General features: G+C 34.3%; 4 protein-coding genes across 4 annotated transcripts in view; 3 read left to right on the forward strand and 1 right to left on the reverse strand.

Moving 5' to 3' along the window:
* The window catches only part of LOC136986341 (meiotic recombination protein REC8 homolog), a 220354-nt gene that overhangs the window by 93211 nt on the left and 106227 nt on the right, over window positions 1-20916 (forward strand). The window lies entirely within an intron of this gene.
* On the reverse strand, window positions 1997-7569 carry LOC136985798 (uncharacterized). The gene is made up of 7 exons (XM_067283156.1): window positions 7515-7569; window positions 7028-7350; window positions 6216-6546; window positions 6095-6158; window positions 3359-3571; window positions 2843-3028; window positions 1997-2015 (listed from the first exon to the last, which is right to left on the reverse strand). The coding sequence occupies exons 1-7, from the start codon at window positions 7546-7548 to the stop codon at window positions 1997-1999; spliced, it is 1170 nt and encodes a 389-aa protein (XP_067139257.1). The 5' UTR covers window positions 7549-7569.
* LOC136986257 (uncharacterized) lies at window positions 12347-13989 on the forward strand. The gene is made up of 3 exons (XM_067283755.1): window positions 12347-12401; window positions 12566-12888; window positions 13356-13989. The coding sequence occupies exons 1-3, from the start codon at window positions 12368-12370 to the stop codon at window positions 13824-13826; spliced, it is 828 nt and encodes a 275-aa protein (XP_067139856.1). The 5' UTR covers window positions 12347-12367; the 3' UTR covers window positions 13827-13989.
* Window positions 17958-19987, forward strand: LOC136985806 (uncharacterized). The gene is made up of 6 exons (XM_067283169.1): window positions 17958-18049; window positions 18115-18336; window positions 18408-18463; window positions 18686-18811; window positions 19550-19791; window positions 19846-19987. Exons 1-6 carry the CDS (start codon window positions 18007-18009, stop codon window positions 19985-19987), a joined length of 831 nt encoding a protein of 276 aa, XP_067139270.1. The 5' UTR covers window positions 17958-18006.

Raw genomic sequence — 20916 nt, forward strand, 5'->3', positions numbered from 1 at the left:
ACAAATATTTCGAAACATAATTTATGCTAATTACATGGCACGCGGACTCAAACGATCACCATCACCTGATCTACAGTTTTAACTTTCGAAGTGCCTGGTGGGGTCTCAGTAGCCCGACTTATTTTTAAAAGTTCACAACTATTTTAATAGTTGCGTTCAGGACCGGATCATTGCATAGACAAATGAAACAAATGTCTAGGGCCCGGTTTTTTAAAGGGCCCTGTCAAAAAACCAATAAGTGCCAATAAAATAAACTTCAATGTGTTTTAAATGTAAAATGCAGCTGAACAATGCTGAAATCATTAAACATTGGTTGGCCATTGGTCGCAGGTTTGCACTTCAACAACAGAATAACCACGGGATTTTAGAATAACCACGGGAATTTTCCGGGATTTCAGTGTCTCACATCTAAATAGAGGCCAATTTCTCATAGAAGTCCTCCTGGGAGGCATTCCCCCAATAGATTGTTCATGTATTGAGTTTATTCCATCAATCCTACCAACATAAAGTTGGTAGTTATCAAACCAGATTAAACCACTTTTAGGGAGAGACTGTTTTATTAGTTGTAAATTGCAGACCTGGAGCATTGGGTACTCCTCCCCCATAAATGGTTTAAAAATGGTTTAGTCTGGCTTGACAACTGCCAACTTATCTTGGAAGGACTACAATCTCTACTGCACAATGCTAGAATGCATTGTCGTCATTGAATCATATCGAATAAAATATCAACCTTTCACTTGTTTTATGATGGAAAATGCATTGAAGTTTATTTTATTGGCACTTATTTCTTTTGCCAAAAGTCTTTCGCTTCTTAACGTCAACATCGCGCTTTATCTATAATAAAGACGGCCGGTTAAGGTGGCACACTACCTCTGAAGAACCCGGGATCGAAAAATCCCGGGAATGTATTGGAGTTGGTCACTCACCACATTGTGAGTCTGGCCGAATCCACGAGGGACTTCATAGAAAAGGCTCTGTTACTGCTCACAGGGCGGAAAGAAACTTAAATATCGCGTGATACGTCCTTTACATTGCATACATCCAGACGTATTTTATAATGGCCTCGCACATTCTAACACCTCTATCGTGCAGATTATTTGAAAAATGAGTAATTGTATACAGGTTTAATCGTATTTAAATTTACTTTTAATTTTAAAATGCAAAATTCGTGACAACTTCTTATGATTTTGAAATGATTTGATGCAAAATCGAATAAAAAAAAGTCTTTATTAATTAAAAGTCCAAAATTTGTTTACAGAGATAATTCATTTGTTCTGATGATTCTTTGAAAATCACGTTATTCACTAAATTGTTCTTCACAAAGAATTTCAGAATAATTCTTTTTGTCTTTTCTGCTTTAACTCTTCTTTGTCTTTTCGTGTTCATCAAATATTCAATGGACTTGGATAACGTTGTAGATTTGACGTTGCTTATTATTGAGAAATTCACTTAGATGCAATTTGCAGCCGAATTCGACACGAATTGAGTGTAAACGTTGATCAACAATGGACAAAATCGGTGAATAATTGAGGATACGGGTTGGCGAAGAATGGGCACAAATGGGAAGAGTCTAACTTCGAGAAGACACAATTGGAAGTGAAAATTTGTACGGTCACAATTGAGAAATCAATTCGAGGAGTCACAATTAGGAAAAAAAGTTGAATTTGGAGAAGTCGCAAATAGGAAAAAACGTCCAGTTCGGTAGAGTCACAATTAGGAGAAATGTCCGATTCGGTAGAGTCACAATTAGGAGAAATGTCCAGTTCGGTAGAGTCACAATTAGGAGAAATGTCTGATTCGGTAGAGTCACAATTAGGAGAAATGTCCGATTCGGTAGAGTCACAATTAGGAGAAATGTCCAATTTTCAGGAGTCGCAATCAGTAAAATTATTCAGACTTGGATAAATCACAATCGGGAAGTCAAAAAAAAACATAGAAATACCAATAAGGGAAAATAGATATTTTTAAAAAAACTCTTTGTACAGAGATGAAAATCTCAAACTTTCTTCAAAAATCTGCAAAAATTAAATGAAAATAATCAAAATTTTTATACAAAATATTCAATTGCTTAAATAATTTTTAAACCAGTAAGTTTATTTTCTTCCAAAAACGAATGAAACGGAATTAATTCAGTGCATAATTATTAATTCGATACTGTTGTGTCATTTATTATTGTTAATTTGATTACTTCAGGTTTTAATATTTGCTAAAACACAGGGAACTGCGTTACGAGATTAGTACACCTCCAGAATATATTTTTGTCCATACTTGGACAAGGATATATATATGAATATATGAGAGCCTGATGTCCTAAAAGCCTATGCTGTCTGTATGTAAAATTTCAATCACACGAAGAACATAATGTATTTCCAGACTAATACATAAACGTTTTCTGCTCTGTTACCTGGCCACTAATATCCTGTTGGCGGTACATCGGGGAATAGAAATTGTGTTTAATTTCTAAACTGGGAGTGTAAAATCTCCTAAGTATTGATACAAAATACAAAAAATGTTACGATAAACACTTACCCGATACGAACTCGGATTAAATCAAGCAAATCGATCTTATACTCGATTCAAAGATGCAAGCAAACGGAGCCTTATTCAAACCGGAGATACTCTGTTTCTCCACTTTTAACACCTTTCCACACTTTCTTAACGGATCTGAATGTAGAATAAACAGTATAAGTACTTACTACAATTGTATCAAAACATATTGAAAGCGCTTTATCGAGGTTCAGCCGTATAAAAATACAGCTGAACCTCGCTAAAACGCTATAGCACCACACTCCATTTAGTGAGAATTTTAGAGGCAAACGAATGATGAAGCTAGATCAATTACCTCTTGACTGGTTTCCATACAGCCTTGAAGAGCGATCCGACTGATTTGAATGCCTTTGTATCTCCACGTAAATTTTCCACGCAATCCTCATACTCCGCGAGCCCTTTACTCACTTTGATGTTTGTTGGAGGAACCGTAATGTCATTATTGAGTTCGTGATCCTCCTCGTCTTCGACCAATCGCTCGCTAAACGTGGTAAAATAGAATTTACAATACAATACATATACAATTTTGAAACCAAATATATGAAACTTCATCGATAAACATTTATAAAAGTTAAAGAAAAATTATAATACTTGAAAAACATGTTATTAAAGTTATTACTATTTAATAAAAATGTAGGACCTTTCCTAATTCTAACTCAAAGTTGTTTGTAGAACACATTACAATATGTAATTCTTATCGCCGAGATTCTTCGATATAGTGCCAACTCGATTTAGTACCAATATCGAGCTTTGATTGTATATAATGATAGAATATGCCATACAAATAGATATAAACAGTAATATAGTTTACCTGTTAGAACGATGGCGCGAGTTTTCGTAAAATGGCCGAATCTTCTTCAAAGCCCGTTTATAAGCAGGATTAATACGATGTTCGAAGATGGACTTTTCAAATCCACTTTGTACGGGTTCCTCCTGCTCCAAGAAGCCTTTCTTCTTGCCACGAAATCTAAAATGATCCAAATTGTTTGGATTCACCAACCCCGTACATCCATCCACCCGCGCCCTGAATATGCAAAGAGAAAATTCATAAAACAATAAATATTTAATTAATTCCGAAACATTTCTCCTGATTTTAAAATAAAATGTACAGAAATATATCAATGAATATTTTTATAAGCTTTTATAAAATTATTATATAATCCCTGACAAAATTTCCTATCTAACTGTAAGCTAAACAAATCACCCTTTAGAGCCTCGTCTTTTTAAATTTATTTGAGAGAAGAAAAAGGCCCTTACAAATCACATTCTAAGCCCTCAAAAAGCCTTGGGATGTGATTTGTAAAGGCCTTCGGGGGAAAACATTTGAATTGAAATAACGTGAATTCCGGTTTATATTAAAAGTTCGTATATAATTCGGGCCTCCTGCTCCTAAGCATTTTACTTTCGGGCTCGACTTTCCAGAAATATCGAAGATTCGGAATCTTTACATTAAATTGAATTAATTATAATTTGCACCGAGAAATTTCTCTTTAAATCCATTAATTTTTCGAATGAATCTCTTATTTGAATAAATGTCAATAAAATGTAAAATTTCTTACCCCAAAGGTTGAGGCAAGGGTTGATAATCACCAGAATTAAAGAACATTTTGCAATAACTCTCGAAAAATCGCACTCTAACAATAGAAAGAGCAACACCAACAACGATCAATTGTTGAGATTCTTTGTTACGCGTTAATCGGAGAGGATAGAATATTTTAATATTTTATTTTTAGTCTAATTTTTCTATGTGTATGTGAATGTGTGTGGGGGGCACTATTTTGTTCACCCTGTTTGAAGCTTAATAATTCCTGTGCTTTTCGTCGAAAATTTATGAAATTTTGTTCATTACGGGGCTTTTTTTCTAAACTCTTTCCGCCCTGTGGGCACTAAGAGGGCATCTTTTAGCAAGCCCATTATGGGTTCGTCCAGGCACACAATGGGGCGACCAAGTGGTGAGAGACGGGGCCCGACATATCCAGAAAGACCACCATGATTCATATTCATATCCAGATGATAAAGGTGTTATTCTATCCGTCTGGGAGACAACTGGCAGGAGTATCTGACGCCTTTGATAGAAAATTTAGACGCCTTTATACATTATATACATGTTATCAGACTCACACTAGCACAAACGTTACACCCATACACGTGAATATCTAATTATGTTAATAGTGCGTGCGAACGGAATGTAGGCAGACGGACGCGTCGGATCGTTGTTTGAACCATGTGTATTAGTGTGAAGAGTGTTATTATTTCGGTGATTGGATGTAAAGTGTTAGTATAACAAGGGGGAAAATGAAACATCTTATATCTAAGTTAGTAATAAATAAAATAAAGAAACCAATCGTCACCTCTTCCTCCCTCCACAGTCGGTGGCATCGATACAAATTCTTAAACCACTAAGGAATAATAATACGCTAGTTACTTTCCAGTTACTATTACCACGAGCATCCAAAAAAAATTTTCCAGGGGGATAAGCTTAAAGACATAATTACATCAATACATTTTTATTTATTTAAGTTTTGGGGTTTCTCACAAGTAGATTATAGAATAAAATATTACATCAATACAAAGTATCCTGCAGTTGAGGGTGTAAGGTTGCATATCTCAGTAACTTTTAAAATTATAATTTGTAGAATTCGATCCCAGAAAAGGTCAGTTTCCCAATTTGTTCCCTCTGCAGAGGTTATATGCAGGGCCGGATCATCGCATAGACAAACGAGACAAATGTCTAGGGTCCGGATTTTTGAAGAGCCTTGTCAAACTGTCTATTTTGAAAAGACTTGTAAATAAGATAGTTTACTTTTCTGTTGGACAACTGTATATAATAAACAAATAAACAAAAATATATTGCTCTTTACATGGTTAATTCTAAAATCTAAAGAAAATGTGTTCTTATATTTCTTCTTGTGGGAGAGGGAAAGCCCCGGTAAGAAGAAAATGTCTTGGGTCCCAAAGTGGGTTAATCCGGCCCTGTTTGTGAGTTATTTTTAAAAAATTTTTGTATCTTTTGAATCACCCTGTACTTTTCATTGTCCACGTTTAAACTTATTTCTTTGCCGTCAACTATAAGATTGATTTTAATCGTTAAGGTCGCCATCTTTAATCCTTTTTATCCGATGCGAACGATTTTATCCTCCACTCGAATTAGTTTGATCGAGATCAAGTTGATCTTAGATGGTGTTTGTATACGCGGATAGATTGATCAGATCGCTATAGTTCGATTTGAACGATCCAAGTAATCTTCGATCAGTTTGATTCCAAAAGTATATACATTCCGGATACAATCAGCCTGAAATGTTAAAAAGAGAGAGAAAAATAGCAAAATAGAGCGTATTATTATTACCATTTAAATAAATAATACAGGAAAAGAATGAATCTAGTTTGCATGCTAGCAATTTTATTTTCTTGAATTATCAATACATTGTTTAAATTCATAAAAATCGCGCCATCGATTTGAATATCGTGATTTTTAAACCTAAGCACATTTTCTATTAATTATTACAGTGTACTTTTATTATTCTTCGATTACATTTATAGTAGTTACAGGCCTAATTTACGACACTCGTACTTGGTTTCTGATTGAGAAATCATTTCATTTGAAGTGGCTCCTAAGAAATCGTCAAGAAGGTTTAGAACAACCGTTGTTAATCCTATAACATTCTTACCGAATGTGATACAATTGTAGCCTTCTCTGCCGGAAGAAACTGCTTCGACATAAAGAATTTCCTGAACACGGGTGCCGATATAATTAAAACAGCTGAGTTTAGAAGTTTCTTTTACGATGCAACCCAAATAATACGTAATATTAGCGACGAGCGGACAGAGATCTTCAAGAAGTGTCAATTGAGTGTCCAGATCCTGGCCACCACACGTGGTGCATTCGTCATTACGACCATTAATTCCAAATAGTAACGCATTGATATTGAAATAAACCGAACTAATGTTTAAACCATTGAGTAAAAGTCCTCTAAAACATTTGTCCATATTAGACTGAAGCTGGAGGAAAAAAAATAATATGAATTTGGTATGTTGTAATAAGGTAATAATCGGTAAAATCGTCATTAAATCCGACCCTACTGCTGATATTCACGAATCCCGTTATCTCCGCAACCTTTAACCACCAAAATTTAATACCATCAATTCCCTGTAATAAATAAACCTCCCAGCAAATTTCAGAAATTTTCCAGAAAAAGCGTAGGAGTTATTAAGCTTCGAGAGGGCACGATTTCGTTCACCCCGTGTGTCATATCTCGTGTAGGGTCAGATTTAATGACGATTTTACTCGTTATTTGCATTCACAATTTTTTTTTATAAAAGCCACCTCTACCCCAAAAATTAAGCTTTTTGAGATTTTACAATAATTAAAGATATTTTATCATTAAAACTCTTTTATATCGTGGATGGCGCCATACTCTTTTCTTCTGTTATTTTTACTTTTCCGCCTCTGTTACGTATAAGAAAAATATATTAAACTAACCTGGTTTAAGGTACAGTTAATAAATTTAGCTAGATTGAAGTCCTTCAGAAGATTTTCCAATAGTCCGTCATAAGTAACCATACTTCCACCCGGCGTATTAACCGGAATGTCGCTAAATATTTCAGATACTTCGTCAAGTATACCATTATTCATCCCGACACCCTTCAGCAGTCGTTTTGAATCCTTTTCGAGTACGTGTTCGTTCATCGGATTTCCTCCACTTCTCACAAAATCACCAGACTTTTGCCGGCTTTCTTCGATTTTTCCTCCATATTTCGTTATTTCTTTCTCCGATTCGTGACTATTTTCTACAATTGCAATACCTGAAACAGAAAGTAAATAAATAAATTATCATCAAAGAAAATTATTTTATGTAAAGTTTTGCTTAAAACACAATGAAATATCATTATACAAGTTTAATCATTGAAAATTAAACGCATAAGTTATCATTGTAGAGATTTATGTGTTACAGAAACACTCGAGTTACCAATAAGGACAACTAGAAACAGAATTGTTTTCATGCCGCTTTCAGTTCGTTGCTTGCCGAATGTTTTAATGGTAGATTTCCAGGGGCTTTTATAATTAAACACTACAATAGAGTTAGTCAGTGGCAGCCACATCTGTCCTCCTGCCAGTCAACCCATTTCGAAATTGCAGGTGCCGAGTTCGATTTCGAAAGCAATCAAATCTCTTCGTTTATTTCTGTCGATTGTGCTATTTTATAAGTATGGTAATATATTAATAATGCTAATAAAGTCGTGTGAAAATTGATTAATACATTCATGCAAAAATGGGGGTCACAAAAAAATTATGAAATATTTGGTGGGCGGCGAGTATAAAAAGGTTAAGAACCACTGCCCTAGACCATCACTGACGCGCAATTAACTGATTGCCGCTGGAAGTCGGCTTCTTACAGAAACACAGCTTCCCTGTCATCAAATGTCACGGCACGCCACTGCATTATATATATGTTATCAGACTCACACTAGCACAAACGTTACACCCATACACGTGAATATGTAATTAATTAAGTTAATAGTGCGTGCGAACGGAATATAGGCAAACGGATGCGTCGGATCGTTGTTTGAACCATGTGTATTAGTGTGAAGAGTGTTGCATTTCGGTGATTGGATGTAAAGTGTTAGTATAACAAGGTGGAAAAATAAAACACCCCTTGCCATCTTATACCTAAGTTAGTAATAAATAAAATAAGGAAACCAATCGTTATTTCCTCCTCTCCCTCCACAGTCGGTGGCATCGATATAAATTTCTAAAGTATTAAGGAATAATAATACGCTGCCTTCGAGCCGATGTTAACAGCATATTTAAGGTTTGATTAGCCGGTTTTGGTTTCCACCTTGGAAATCTACTGGAATAAACTGGAAACTCTGCGAGAAAGTGGGTGAACCTACGAAACTTCTTCACCGGCGTCTAGTTCGGATCACGGGATGGTGAAGAACAAAAAGGTTCTCTTACCACGTGTTTAGCAAAGTGCATGGTGTCCTACAACGCCTACTTTGTCAAATTTTCGAATTCTACTTAGTTAATCGAAAATTCCAGGAAATTGTCAAAGATACCAATTAGACGTATCTCTTGGAGACGTGGAATGTTTAAAGATTTCTAAGTATTAAATATCTCAGGGATTGATTAAAAAGTTTTACAAATTATAATCGTGAAAGTGGTTGAGATATGTAACCTTATACCCTTGACTATGCGTCGCTCTGTTTTGTATTTATACAAATACTGTATTCTATAATCTACTAGTGAAAAATTCCAAAAAATTAAATTATTAAATAAAAATTTATTGATGTAATTAATTATCTTTCTCCAGGCTTTACTCACAACGAGAAAATTTCCTACGATTGTCTATGATCAGGAGAAAAGATTTAAAGTTGGCAACGTTTAAATAACAGGATATAAATTTTGTCACGCGATAACTTTCTAATGTTTTAAAGAATTATTATTATTTTCTTAGAATATTGAAATTTAATAATAATAAATCAGAAATTTTCTTTATTTAAATGTATTACAATAGTTAGCTGTAAGATTTCTGAAGTATGGATTATAATAATGTAATTTATTTTATTATTTTTTTTTTGTCATTTAAAGCTGAATCAAGATTTTAAATTATCAAATAGCAAAAATTGTTATATTTTTATAAATAAGTAATTTATAGAATATAATGCTATAAAATTAATAAAATAAATAAATTTTAGCTTTATTTGAAAAGATTTCTAAATAAGTCCGCCAGATGGCGATTTAATTTCTATGAAAAATTATTAAAGCCAAACGATTGTTATTATTATCTGTATTCTTTTTAATGTAAAACATAAAATTAATATTATAGTTTATTTTATGAAGCTATTAAAATAATAATTATTACATTATTACGTTATTATTAATAATATGTGATATTTAAATGAGACCACATTGTCACAAATGATGTGATTGGTTAACGTTAATGATCGTATTTATTCTAAAATTTGATTTGCTAGGTTTAATTTTTTCGTAATATTTAATCTGAATCGAATATAACGGAAGTAATTAGATAATTTAATTTAATAAATCGTGATAAATTTATTCAAAACTCAATAAAAAGCGTAGAAATGTTACATTTATTGATTATAATTGCTGTCATGATGATGTTGATGATGACGTCAAAGAATTTGTAGACAAAACTGAGGCCTTTTTATGGTATAAGTTATAGCAAGAAACTGTTATAAGTTATAGCTTAGGCTATAATTTATTACAGATGTTTTTTCTAGCATTTAACAGGCCCTTCCTGTAACATATAACAGATTTTTCATATAACAGGCCCTTTTGCTCCACCAAATAATGATACCTGTAAAATGTTAGGCCCTAACCTATAGATTCATTACGCCAGGCCCTAAGCTGCCGCTCGTTTAACTTATTTTGAAATTCGACTTCCATGCTTGTATGCTTTACCGAATTATTCGAATATCTTTTGCATGAATATAAATCTATAACGTTAAATAAGAGAAACCTCGATTTTACGACTTAGTCGGCTGCCAGTAAAGCGAACTCCTTTTATTGTAGGAATTAAACCGAGTGCTATAATCATTATGACGTTGTAATTTTACTTATAATCTCACTTAACTCGTTATAACGTCGTATCTTTTCAGGGCGTTTTCGCTTATATAGTCATCGTTCTTTGTTTTAACATTGTGTCAACAAATGAGAAATTTCTGCTTATAAACTCACTTAACTCATTCCCTCGTTATAACGCTGCATTAGTAACTGGTGAATTTTTGTTTGCTGAAAATCAATTGTCTTCTCTCGTTATAACAATAATCAAGGAATTTCTGTTTATAGTTTCACTTAACTCGTATAACCTCGTTATAACGCTGAAACAGTATGATGAATTTTCACTTATAATCTCACTTAACTCATCTTCTTCGTATCAATAATTGAGTGTTTTGCATTTAATCTCGCTTAATTCACCTGTCTTCCCATTGTTTAAAAGTCCGATTTGAACGAAATAAATCCTTCTAATTGAGTAAAAATAATAATAATAATATAAATTCCACTTTTATAGCCAATTAACTTCCTTCCCCTCATAGAAAATTTTAATTAAAATGTAAATAATCCAATTAAATTTGAAATTTCCGCCGTCTAGAAGGTTGAAAAGTGAACAATAGTTAAATTTACGTTCCTGCTCTTCAACCCGTAGATCGCGACCTACAACAGTGTAAATGGAGGCTCGAGAGTCGATTAACCATTGTAAGACTAAATTTATGTAGAACGGATAATCAAAATTAATTCGGCACTTCCTAACCTTATCTGATTGGAAGCACGCATGTATCTACTTCGTAGATCTCGGACTACCGGTTGGTAAACTGTATCATAGGCGGGTTTGGTTTTCTGTTTGTTTCGTTTTTTTCTTAAACACGTAAACTTAATTAAGTACGTCTAGAAATTATTTAATTATAATACGAAAAAGCACGAACGTTTACCCAAAAATTTAGGTATTTAAGGTAATTAAGGTAAGGTAATTAAGGATTTCTAGGTGCTTTTATAATTAAACCAACAATAGAGTTAGTCAGTGGCAGCCACATCTGTCCTCCTGCCAGTCAACCCATTTCGAAAGCAATCAAATCTCTTCGTTTATTTCTGTCGATTGTGCTATTTTATAAGTGTGGTAATATATTAATAATGCTAATAAAGTCGTGTGAAAATTGATTAATACATCCATGCAAAGGAGTTATTTATATATAGACAAAAAATCGAATTTCCAATTTCAAAGCCTCTCCATTTATTATAATTAAGTCGACAGCTTGTGGTTAAGAATGTTAAATTTTATAACGTTTTTTCTTTTTAAATATGAAAAATAAAAGAAATAAATAATAATTTAAATTAGAAGCAAACAAAATTATGATTTATTTTTCTGTATAAATCAAATTAGATAAAATATGAAAGTTTGTTATTAAATGCTTTGATTTCGTAACCAAATCGACACAATTGAACATCTGTTCTACGCCACGTCATCAATGGTGTGACTTTACCGCAAAGTAATTAAAAATTATTAACTGTAAATTAAGTTAAAATACAATATTTTAAGTAATTTCGAAGTATAAATTCGTTTGTGTCATAAAGAAGTAATCATTTATTAAAACAAAGAAGTCACAGGACGAACGTGATACAAGATGCAATTATTTACTCATTTAGAGAACAATAAGAAACCAGAAACCATTTATTTTCGTCAGAATATTACAAAATTAACATTTTATATTTATTAAATTTGAAATTTTGTTCTTTTCTTAATCTCGAGAACGGATTTAGGTAGATGAAAGTCGAGAGGAGGAATGGAACGAGTAGGTATAGAAGGCCCAAATTAACTGCATATGATTTTCCGTTAAAACCGAAGTTTATGTTATTTCAATTCAAATCTTTCTTCTGAAAGATGTAAGATAGATGACCGGCACGACTCCTTTGTTAAAGGAAAAGTCTGATGTACAGGGGCAATTCACTACTAATTTGAGGTGGAGATCATATATTTTTAATTCAATAAAATTAAAAATAAGATATAAAATTGTCTATATATAAATAACTTCTTTGCATAAATGTATTAATCAATTTTCACACGACTTTATTAGCATTATTAATATATTACCATACTTATAAAATAGCACAATCGACAGAAATAAACGAAGAGATTTGATTGCTTTCGAAATCGAACTCGGCACCTGCAATTTCGAAATGGGTTGACTGGCAGGAGGACAGATGTGGCTGCCACTGACTAACTCTATTGTAGTGTTTAATTATAAAAGCCCCTGGAAATCTACCATTAAAACATTCGGCAAGCAACGAACTGAAAGCGGCATGAAAACAATTCTGTTTCTAGTTGTCCTTATTGGTAACTCGAGTGTTTCTGTAACACATAAATCTCTACAATGATAACTTATGCGTTTAATTTGCAATGATTAAAGTTGTATAGTGATATTTTATTATGTTTTAAGCAAAACTCTACATAAAATAATTTTCTTTGATGATAATTTATTTATTTACTTTCTGTTTCAGGTATTGCAATTGTAGAAAATAGTCACGAATCGGAGAAAGAAATAAAGAAATACGGAGGAAAAATCGAAGAAAGCCGGCAAAAGTCTGGTGATTTCGTGAGAAGTGGAGGAAATCCGATGAACGAACACGTACTCGAAAAGGATTCAAAACGACTGCTGAAGGGTGACGGGATGGACAATGGTATACTTGACATAGTATCTGAAATATTTAGCGGCATTCCGGTTAATACGCCGGGTGGAAGTATGGTTACTTATGACGGACTATTGGAAAATCTTCTGAAGGACTTTAATCTAGCTAAATTTATTAACTGTACCTTAAACCAGGTTAGTTTAGTATATTTTTCTTATACGTAACAGAGGCGGAAAAGTAAAAATAACAGAAGAAAAGAGTATGGCGCCATCCACGATATAAAAGAGTTTTAATGATAAAATATCTTTAATTATTGTAAAATCTCAAAAAGCTTAATTTTCGGGATAGGAGGAGCTGTTATAAAAAAAATTGTGAATGCAAATAACGAGTAAAATCGCCATTAAATCTGACCCTACTCGAGATACGACACACAGGGTGCCCTCTCGAAGCTTAATAACTCCTACGCTTTTTCTGGAAAATTTCTGAAATTTGCTGGGAGGTTTATTTATTACAGGGAATTGATGGTATTAAATTTTGGTGGTTAAAGGTTGCGGTGATAACGGGATTCGTGAATATCAGCAGTAGGGTCGGATTTAATGACGATTTTACCGATTATTACCTTATTACAACATACCAAATTCATATTATTTTTTTCCTTTAGCTTCAGTCTAATATGGACAAATGTTTTAGAGGACTTTTACTCAATGGTTTAAACATTAGTTCGGTTTATTTCAATATCAATGCGTTACTATTTGGAATTAATGGTCGTGATGACGAATGCACCACGTGTGGTGGCAAGGATCTGGACACTCAATTGACACTTCTTGAAGATCTCTGTCCGCTCGTCGCTAATATTACGTATTATTTGGGTTGCATCGTAAAAGAAACTTCTAAACTCAGCTGTTTTAATTATATCGGCACCCGTGTTCAGGAAATTCTTTATTGCATCGGAGAATATGTCGAAGCACTTTCTTCCGGCAGAGAAGGCTACAATTGTATCACATTCGGTAAGAATGTTATAGGATTAACAACGGTTGTTCTAAACCTTCTTGACGATTTCTTAGGAGCCACTTCAAATGAAATGATTTCTCAATCAGAAACCAAGTACGAGTGTCGTAAATTAGGCCTGTAACTACTATAAATGTAATCGAAGAATAATAAAAGTACACTGTAATAATTAATAGAAAATGTGCTTAGGTTTAAAAATCACGATATTCAAATCGATGGCGCGATTTTTATGAATTTAAACAATGTATTGATAATTCAAGAAAATAAAATTGCTAGCATGCAAACTAGATTCATTCTTTTCCTGTATTATTTATTTAAATGGTAATAATAATACGCTCTATTTTGCTATTTTTCTCTCTCTTCTTAACATTTCAGGCTGATTGTGTCCGGAATGTATATACTTTTGGAATCAAACTGATCGAAGATTACTTGGATCGTTCAAATCGAACTATAGCGATCTGATCAATCTATCCGCGTATACAAACACCATCTAGGATCAACTTGATCTCGATCAAACTACAGTAGAGAGTTGAAAATCGGAATCAATTGGGGACTGGGGTTGTTCAGATTAGTGATTTGTTCCGATTACCGACTTTGTACGAAAAAATATATTAATCTGTCCGACGTTCAAACTTTTCTCCGTTGCGTGTCGCTTCGTGTTGAATTTTTCTCCGTTGCGTGTCGCTTCGTGCTGGATTTTCGTCGATTTTAAGCCTAACGAAAATTTTTATTATAATAATCGAGGCTATCGTATCGTTAAAAATTATTTCTGCATTTTGTACAAACAAAATAAATATATTGAAGAATATAAAAACATAAAAATTATACTTTAGAAGTAAATCTAGTATCAAAAACGTTCGATTCAGCACGACGCAGTCCGACTGAAGATCGTTCCGATTACCGGCGATTCCGATTACCGGGATTCCGATTAACGACTCTACTGTAATTCGAGTGGAGGATAAAATCGTTCGGATCGGATAAAAAGGATTAAAGATGGCGACCTCCACGATTAAAATTAATCTTATAGTTGACGGCAAAGAAATAAGTTTAAACGTGGACAATGAAAAGTACAGGGTAATTCAAAAGATACAAAAAGTTTTAAAAAATAACTCACAAACTATTTACCGTAAGATGATGCGGTTTTCAAAGAAATACTTAGAATGAAGCGGGAATTTTTTTTATGTGTAATAAAGATTTTAAAACCCAAATAGTACATTCCTTGTCATTAAATGAGACTGCGAGAAGCTGATATTAAGTTAATTAACTAATTGAATTACTTAAGTAATATTCCAAAGTAGCCCGGGAAAAGTAGCAAACAATAGGTCACCGAGAAAGAGAAGACCAAAACCCGGACAAACCCCACACACATCCTACTTCCTGTGATTTTTTGATAGATAAAACAGTTTGAATGTGAACAAGTACAGTAAGACACAGCTTAACGCGGGAGATGCGTTCCTAGATGACAGAGCGCTAAACGAAACAGCGTTAAATGGGGTCATCTTAACACGTAAATTAGGGGGATACGTGAAACAGAACAGAGAATAGGAAAATTTATCAGTTTTATATTGTAACATTTATTGTTAAATACTTTTTTATTACATTAATTATAGACTTGTTTATTGCTAATATCGAAATTTATTCATAAAACATTCATTAAAATAAAAAAAAAGTTCGAGTAAAGAAGTTATGTTTGTGATGAGGAAGGTTCGTCTTCATTTGACATCTTTTGTTTCTTTGTGAAGAAGTTATCTAACGTCGTTTGCCTTTTCCTGTTTCGTTCAGCCAGCAGTTGTCTATAGCAGGGGTGGCCAACTTTTGTATACATAAGATCCACTTTTTATCTTAAAAATGCCTCGCGATCGACTTACTGTTATAGGCATAGTGTAAGTGGGGAGGGGGAGGTGTGAAATACATACTATGTTTATACACTGTGTTTCAGTACGTGGTGCACTGCTTATGAGTCGAGTCATAACTGCATGCATACTGTTGTGTTCGGTTACAAATATAATACATTAAGTCAAGACATCGCGAGCGATCGACCAAAATTGGCTTGGCGATCGATCGGTCGATCGCGATCGACTTGTTGGCCACCCCTGGATAGAAGTTCAAAGGCAAGGCATCGCATCCATGACACTTCGTCTTGCCTTTGAACTTCTATCAAAATTGAATTTCATTTTGTATAAACTGATCCATTATTTCCGTTATACTGGCTAAACTGTTTTTTGGAAAATCCGTTGTAAGTTCCTTTTGTTCTTCATCTTCAGAAACGCTAATTTCGTCATCTTCATGCACCTGTTCTACTAATTCTTTAAGATCGTCGTTGGAAAAACTTTCTCCGGTTGTAACTTGCAACAATTCTTCAATATCCTGCACACGTTTATATTATCCAACCCTGTTTCGTTAGCTAGCGTGACAATTTCGTCGACATCAACAATGGATTCTCTTGTGCCAACGTCCTTGCTTAGCTCCGGCCGTACATTCTTCCGTACTCTTTTCAAAACATTTCTCGGTCACTTCATTCCAGGAACGATTGATGCTGTCTACAGCATCCATGATATTCTAGTTTTTCCAAAAATCTCTAATGGATTGTTTATCTGCTCCATCTGTTTTATCAATCGGTTGTCGGAATGTCCGCCGCAGATAATAAGCTTTAAAATTTGATATTACGCCTTGATCCCAACACTGCGTACGATCTCGGGTAATTCCAATACTACCGCGTAATACCGAAACAGCGTTAAGCGGGGTCTTACTGTATAACTAAAGTGCTCTACATACCCGGACCTTAGTCACCCCCGGCAATTCATTTCGGTTTTTTGACAGCTGTTATCAATGTTATGGAGTAGAATGAGTAAAAGTAGCGGATAGAAAGAGGTAATAAGTTTGATAAGACGCTCGATTTCTGACAATCAGCATAAACAAATTCCAGACACAGATTGGACTTAAGCCACCTTGCATTAGAATCCCCCCGAGAGTCATCTGTATAAAAAGAGGTTGGACACAGTTCTCTGAGCGGACATCAACAGTGGACACAGGACCCGTCCTATCGACAGGGCTACCGATTCTCAGGCAAATGTTTTGGGACTACGCATAATCCAGGATCCACGAATAGCGAGTTATCATCACGAGGTATTAACCAAGGAAACCTTATGTATCTAGCTTTAAGTGTTATATTAAATGTGTTGTTGTGTTATGTTGAACCTGTCCATTACTGAAAACAGCCAGCACCTATCGACTTACTCGCGACCTCCCCACTCCACTACTTGCCCTCTAAAAGCCATCTCCTGGCAAGGCAGCTGATAAGTGGGGTCGAGCTTGCAGCTTAGCCCTCTCGGATCTCACAGTACAGAAATTTTTATTACACCTAAAAACATCCCGCTTCTTTCTAAGCATTTCCGTGAAAACCGCATCATCTTAATGTAAATAATTTGCGAGTTATTAATATTTCTATGACTTTTGGATCACCCTGTATTTAATTTATAAACCGTGAGTGTAAAATGGCCCTAGGCTGAAGCCTAGTTAGCCTATAGGAAAATCCGGCCTTGACTACAGTTACCCCAGTAATTCAAAGGGGGACGAGCCTGCACACAGTACTGTCTCACAAATCGATAATACCGTACAAAATATGTGCTCTACTGTTCCAGAAGAAATACTGCTAAATTACAACGATCTCCATTCCTGGGGTGCTATTACAAATAAATTAATCACGTCTTTTGGCACTATACTCTGAAAAAAAGTGAAAAAGTGAAGTAAATCATTATTTCTTATTTACGAAAATTTGGAAAATTCAATTGACTGATTTGATGGAATGAAGCAATGTATGGGACAACTTTCTATGAGAAAATGGAACCCAACAATGGCCGAGTGAATAGAACCATCAAACATCGGTACTCGTGGGTTCGCTCTTCGCCACGTGCAGTTTTCCGGGTTTCCTTCACGTTTCTAACACGTAAATAAGGGCCAACTTCTCATAGAAAGCTATGAGAAGTCCTCTCTGAAGGTATCTCCACGACACGCGAACGACTTCACGAGATTGCCACGTGTCACGGAGATGCCACCGATTTAAATAAGTGTTAAGTAATGTGTAAAGATACGTTTTAAGGAATTAAAAATATAAATAATTTATTTGTAACTTAATTTGTAAAAGAAAATTATTATAACGATTAATTACGCCAAATAATAAATATCGAAGATGGCAAATTTGCATAAAGTGGGAATGGCAAGATCCATAAAGGAGTTCGAAAGGGCTTAATTGGATCTCAAGTAGCGAGTGTTCAATTTAAAATATTCAACCAAGTTTATAAAGTATGGAAGCGCAGCCGAATGGTTCCGACCAGGCACCCGGAGATTGTAAGTATGCTAAACTTTACGCGACTTGAAAAGTTATTGTTTAACAATCACGATAGCTTTTCCAGTTCCCAATGGCGTTAATAGGTGTTCAGTATGCACGAAAGTGATTAAATCCAACAAGAATACTTGTCGTACTTGCGAAATCTTCTTCCTCCACTCCTTAAAACATTTCGACGATCCGATCTGTGACAGCGAAGGAGACTGCAACAATATATTCATTCTTTCTTGTAGTTACTGTCGACTGATGACCTGCTACAAAATTGGAATGACTGCCATGGATGTTTACGGTTTATGTACATATATATTAATCGAATATTGTATCTCTCTCGTTCTAACGGTGTCATTTTTGTATTTGCAGACAGTCCGGAAGATTATTGTACAGTTGTACAGTTAAGATTGAGCGAAGAATTTAAGGTAAATTTTGTTATCGTTAGTAACGAAGTTCATATAAAAAGCACGAATTTCTCTAAGATAAAAGAGGGGTTTTCTTCCGAAGCATCCTTTTTAGACGTTCGAAGGATAAGTTTGTTAACGTCTCATTTGTTTACCAGTAGAACAGTGCCTGTATTGTTGTTGAATTTCTGCATTTTTAAGGAAAAAACTGTATATTTATAAGCAAAAAAATTCTTTTTACAGAATAAAAACTCGGACGAGGATAGAAGATGGTTGAAGGCAAATTACGAGTTTTTTCGTTTTGAAAATACTTTCAACCAATGGATTTCTCAAATGAACGAATTTCAAACGTTAAGTGAAGACGTTCAAGTGAGAATCTTTTTGGCTTGTTTTTTGTAAAAATTTAATTCGTAATTTTAAAAAAATCCGTGTTTTTTTTATCAACAATTTTTCCTCTTTTTTTTTACTGAAAAAACCCCAAATTTTGCATAAATTAAATATTTTTTGATTCATTTTTAGGACGAAACTGTAAAATTTTCAATTGGGTTTTACTTTCCTGGTTATTATCTGTATAACACGGGAAAGTACTGTATTATTATTATTATAACTGTCAGGTTTGGCCCCCGGGTCAAATCTTTGCAAATGTTTCGTTGCAAATGTCAAAGTTCGACATCCCCTGAAACTCAAAAAAAAAAAAAAAATTTGTTAATGTTACCTATGGTTCCAAAATGGCGGCTCGTCTCCGATTCCAGCAAATAGAAGAAAGGAAACAGTGGGGACGCACGTTCTAACCTAACCTAACCCATTCTAATAATTTTGTTGGTAATAATTATGGTAATTTATTAGAATAGGTTAGGTTAGAATGTGAGTCCCCACTGTTTCCTCGCTTCTACTTGCTGGAATCGGAGACGAGCCGCCATTTTGGAACCATAGGTAACGTTAATCGAGAAATCTTATTACTGCCCTCAGAATTAAGCGTTTTGTCATTTTATAATAAATAATACGATAAATCTCCTAACAGATTTATCACAGTACTTTAAATAGATTAAAAATTAAGTTTTTTTTACAGGTGGCATTTACTTATAAGAATTTTTACTGATTTTGCAGGAGACTTTAAAAGAAAAATGTAGACTCAGAGGAACTATAATGGAAATAGTCGATCGATCGCTACACGTTCATATGATACTGAACTTCGACACTTTCTTCTGGGATCCTATAAAATACGAAAGAAATGACATCACCCAGCTAATGAGGGGTATCTTAACATTGACGTTGAAACTACAGCAGAATTTCAGTTGCGTAGAAAGTTTTAATAGGGTGAAACTGAAACTAATTCTAAAAGACCGTAAGCAATTGTCGAAAATATTCTTTTAAAACTGTAGAATTTCTAGATTAATTTTTAGATACACGACAAATATCGAATTGGAGTTAAACGGTGCCGAAGAAGATGAATTATCGTCATTAACAACACTGTTAGATTCATTAGAAGTAGAAATGTCGGAAGTGAAGAAATTATTCAACACGAACACTTCGCCTCGAAAGTAGGAGCTGAAATCAGTTTTGTTTCTACTCCATCATTCACAAAGTGGAATCATTCACAAAGTTCTCTTTGGAAGAAAGAATATTGAGTTATAAATGCAGATATCTACAAAAACTCAATGTGCAGTTTAGTTTCTTGCTTGATAATCAACGAGACTTCAATTCAACAGTTTAACAATTTCCGTGTTGTTTTTAATATTTGGCTGCTTATATTTATGTAAGTACTTATAAATCAATACTGTAGTACATTTTTTTACCTGCTAAAATAAATAAATTTTATTATTTTTTCGCTTTTGCAAGCGTATCTGCAAATGTCATTTAAATGTTTACTCATTGGCAATTTGGAAAGTGAAATTCTGTTTAGTTTTATCTATATAATCGAGACGAGTTGATGATGATAATCAGTGCAGAGCCCAAACGGTTAGGAGTTGAAATGTGGCACACAGTTAGGGTACGTCACGAGAACGCACACTAACAAGGGATTTTTCGAAATTCCTCCCCACGGGGGAGAGGGACAGGATTAAAGCTTTAACACTTCCATGAACAACGGAAGTGTTAAGAAAAAGCGACGTGCAAGACGCAGATTTTTTTCGTTTTTGCGGGAAATCGAACGTTTTTAGACCTATCTAAAAATTCTCTAGTCAGTCTGAAAACAGGGGATCCCAATTCTTGCATTCTGTGAAAACAGGTAAGGTCGACTATAATGTAATAATCTTAATCTTCGCTATCGTTAATTTTGCCCGACCAACGCCGGGCCCACCCGCTAGTTTCTGAATAATTTCAAACTTGTGGTTAAAATTGCCTGTAGTATAAGTAAATAAATAACTATTGACATCACGTATTTCTTTCCCGAATATAATTAACTTTTCAAATTTCCGTTTTTATCGTTATGCAATTTACTTACATTACAAATGATCTTTCAAAGTGCCCCTTTT

This window comes from Centruroides vittatus, unplaced genomic scaffold (genome assembly GCF_030686945.1).
Source record: "Centruroides vittatus isolate TY-2023 unplaced genomic scaffold, ASM3068694v2 contig_1213, whole genome shotgun sequence".
NCBI classification, from domain to species: Eukaryota; Metazoa; Arthropoda; class Arachnida; order Scorpiones; family Buthidae; genus Centruroides; species Centruroides vittatus.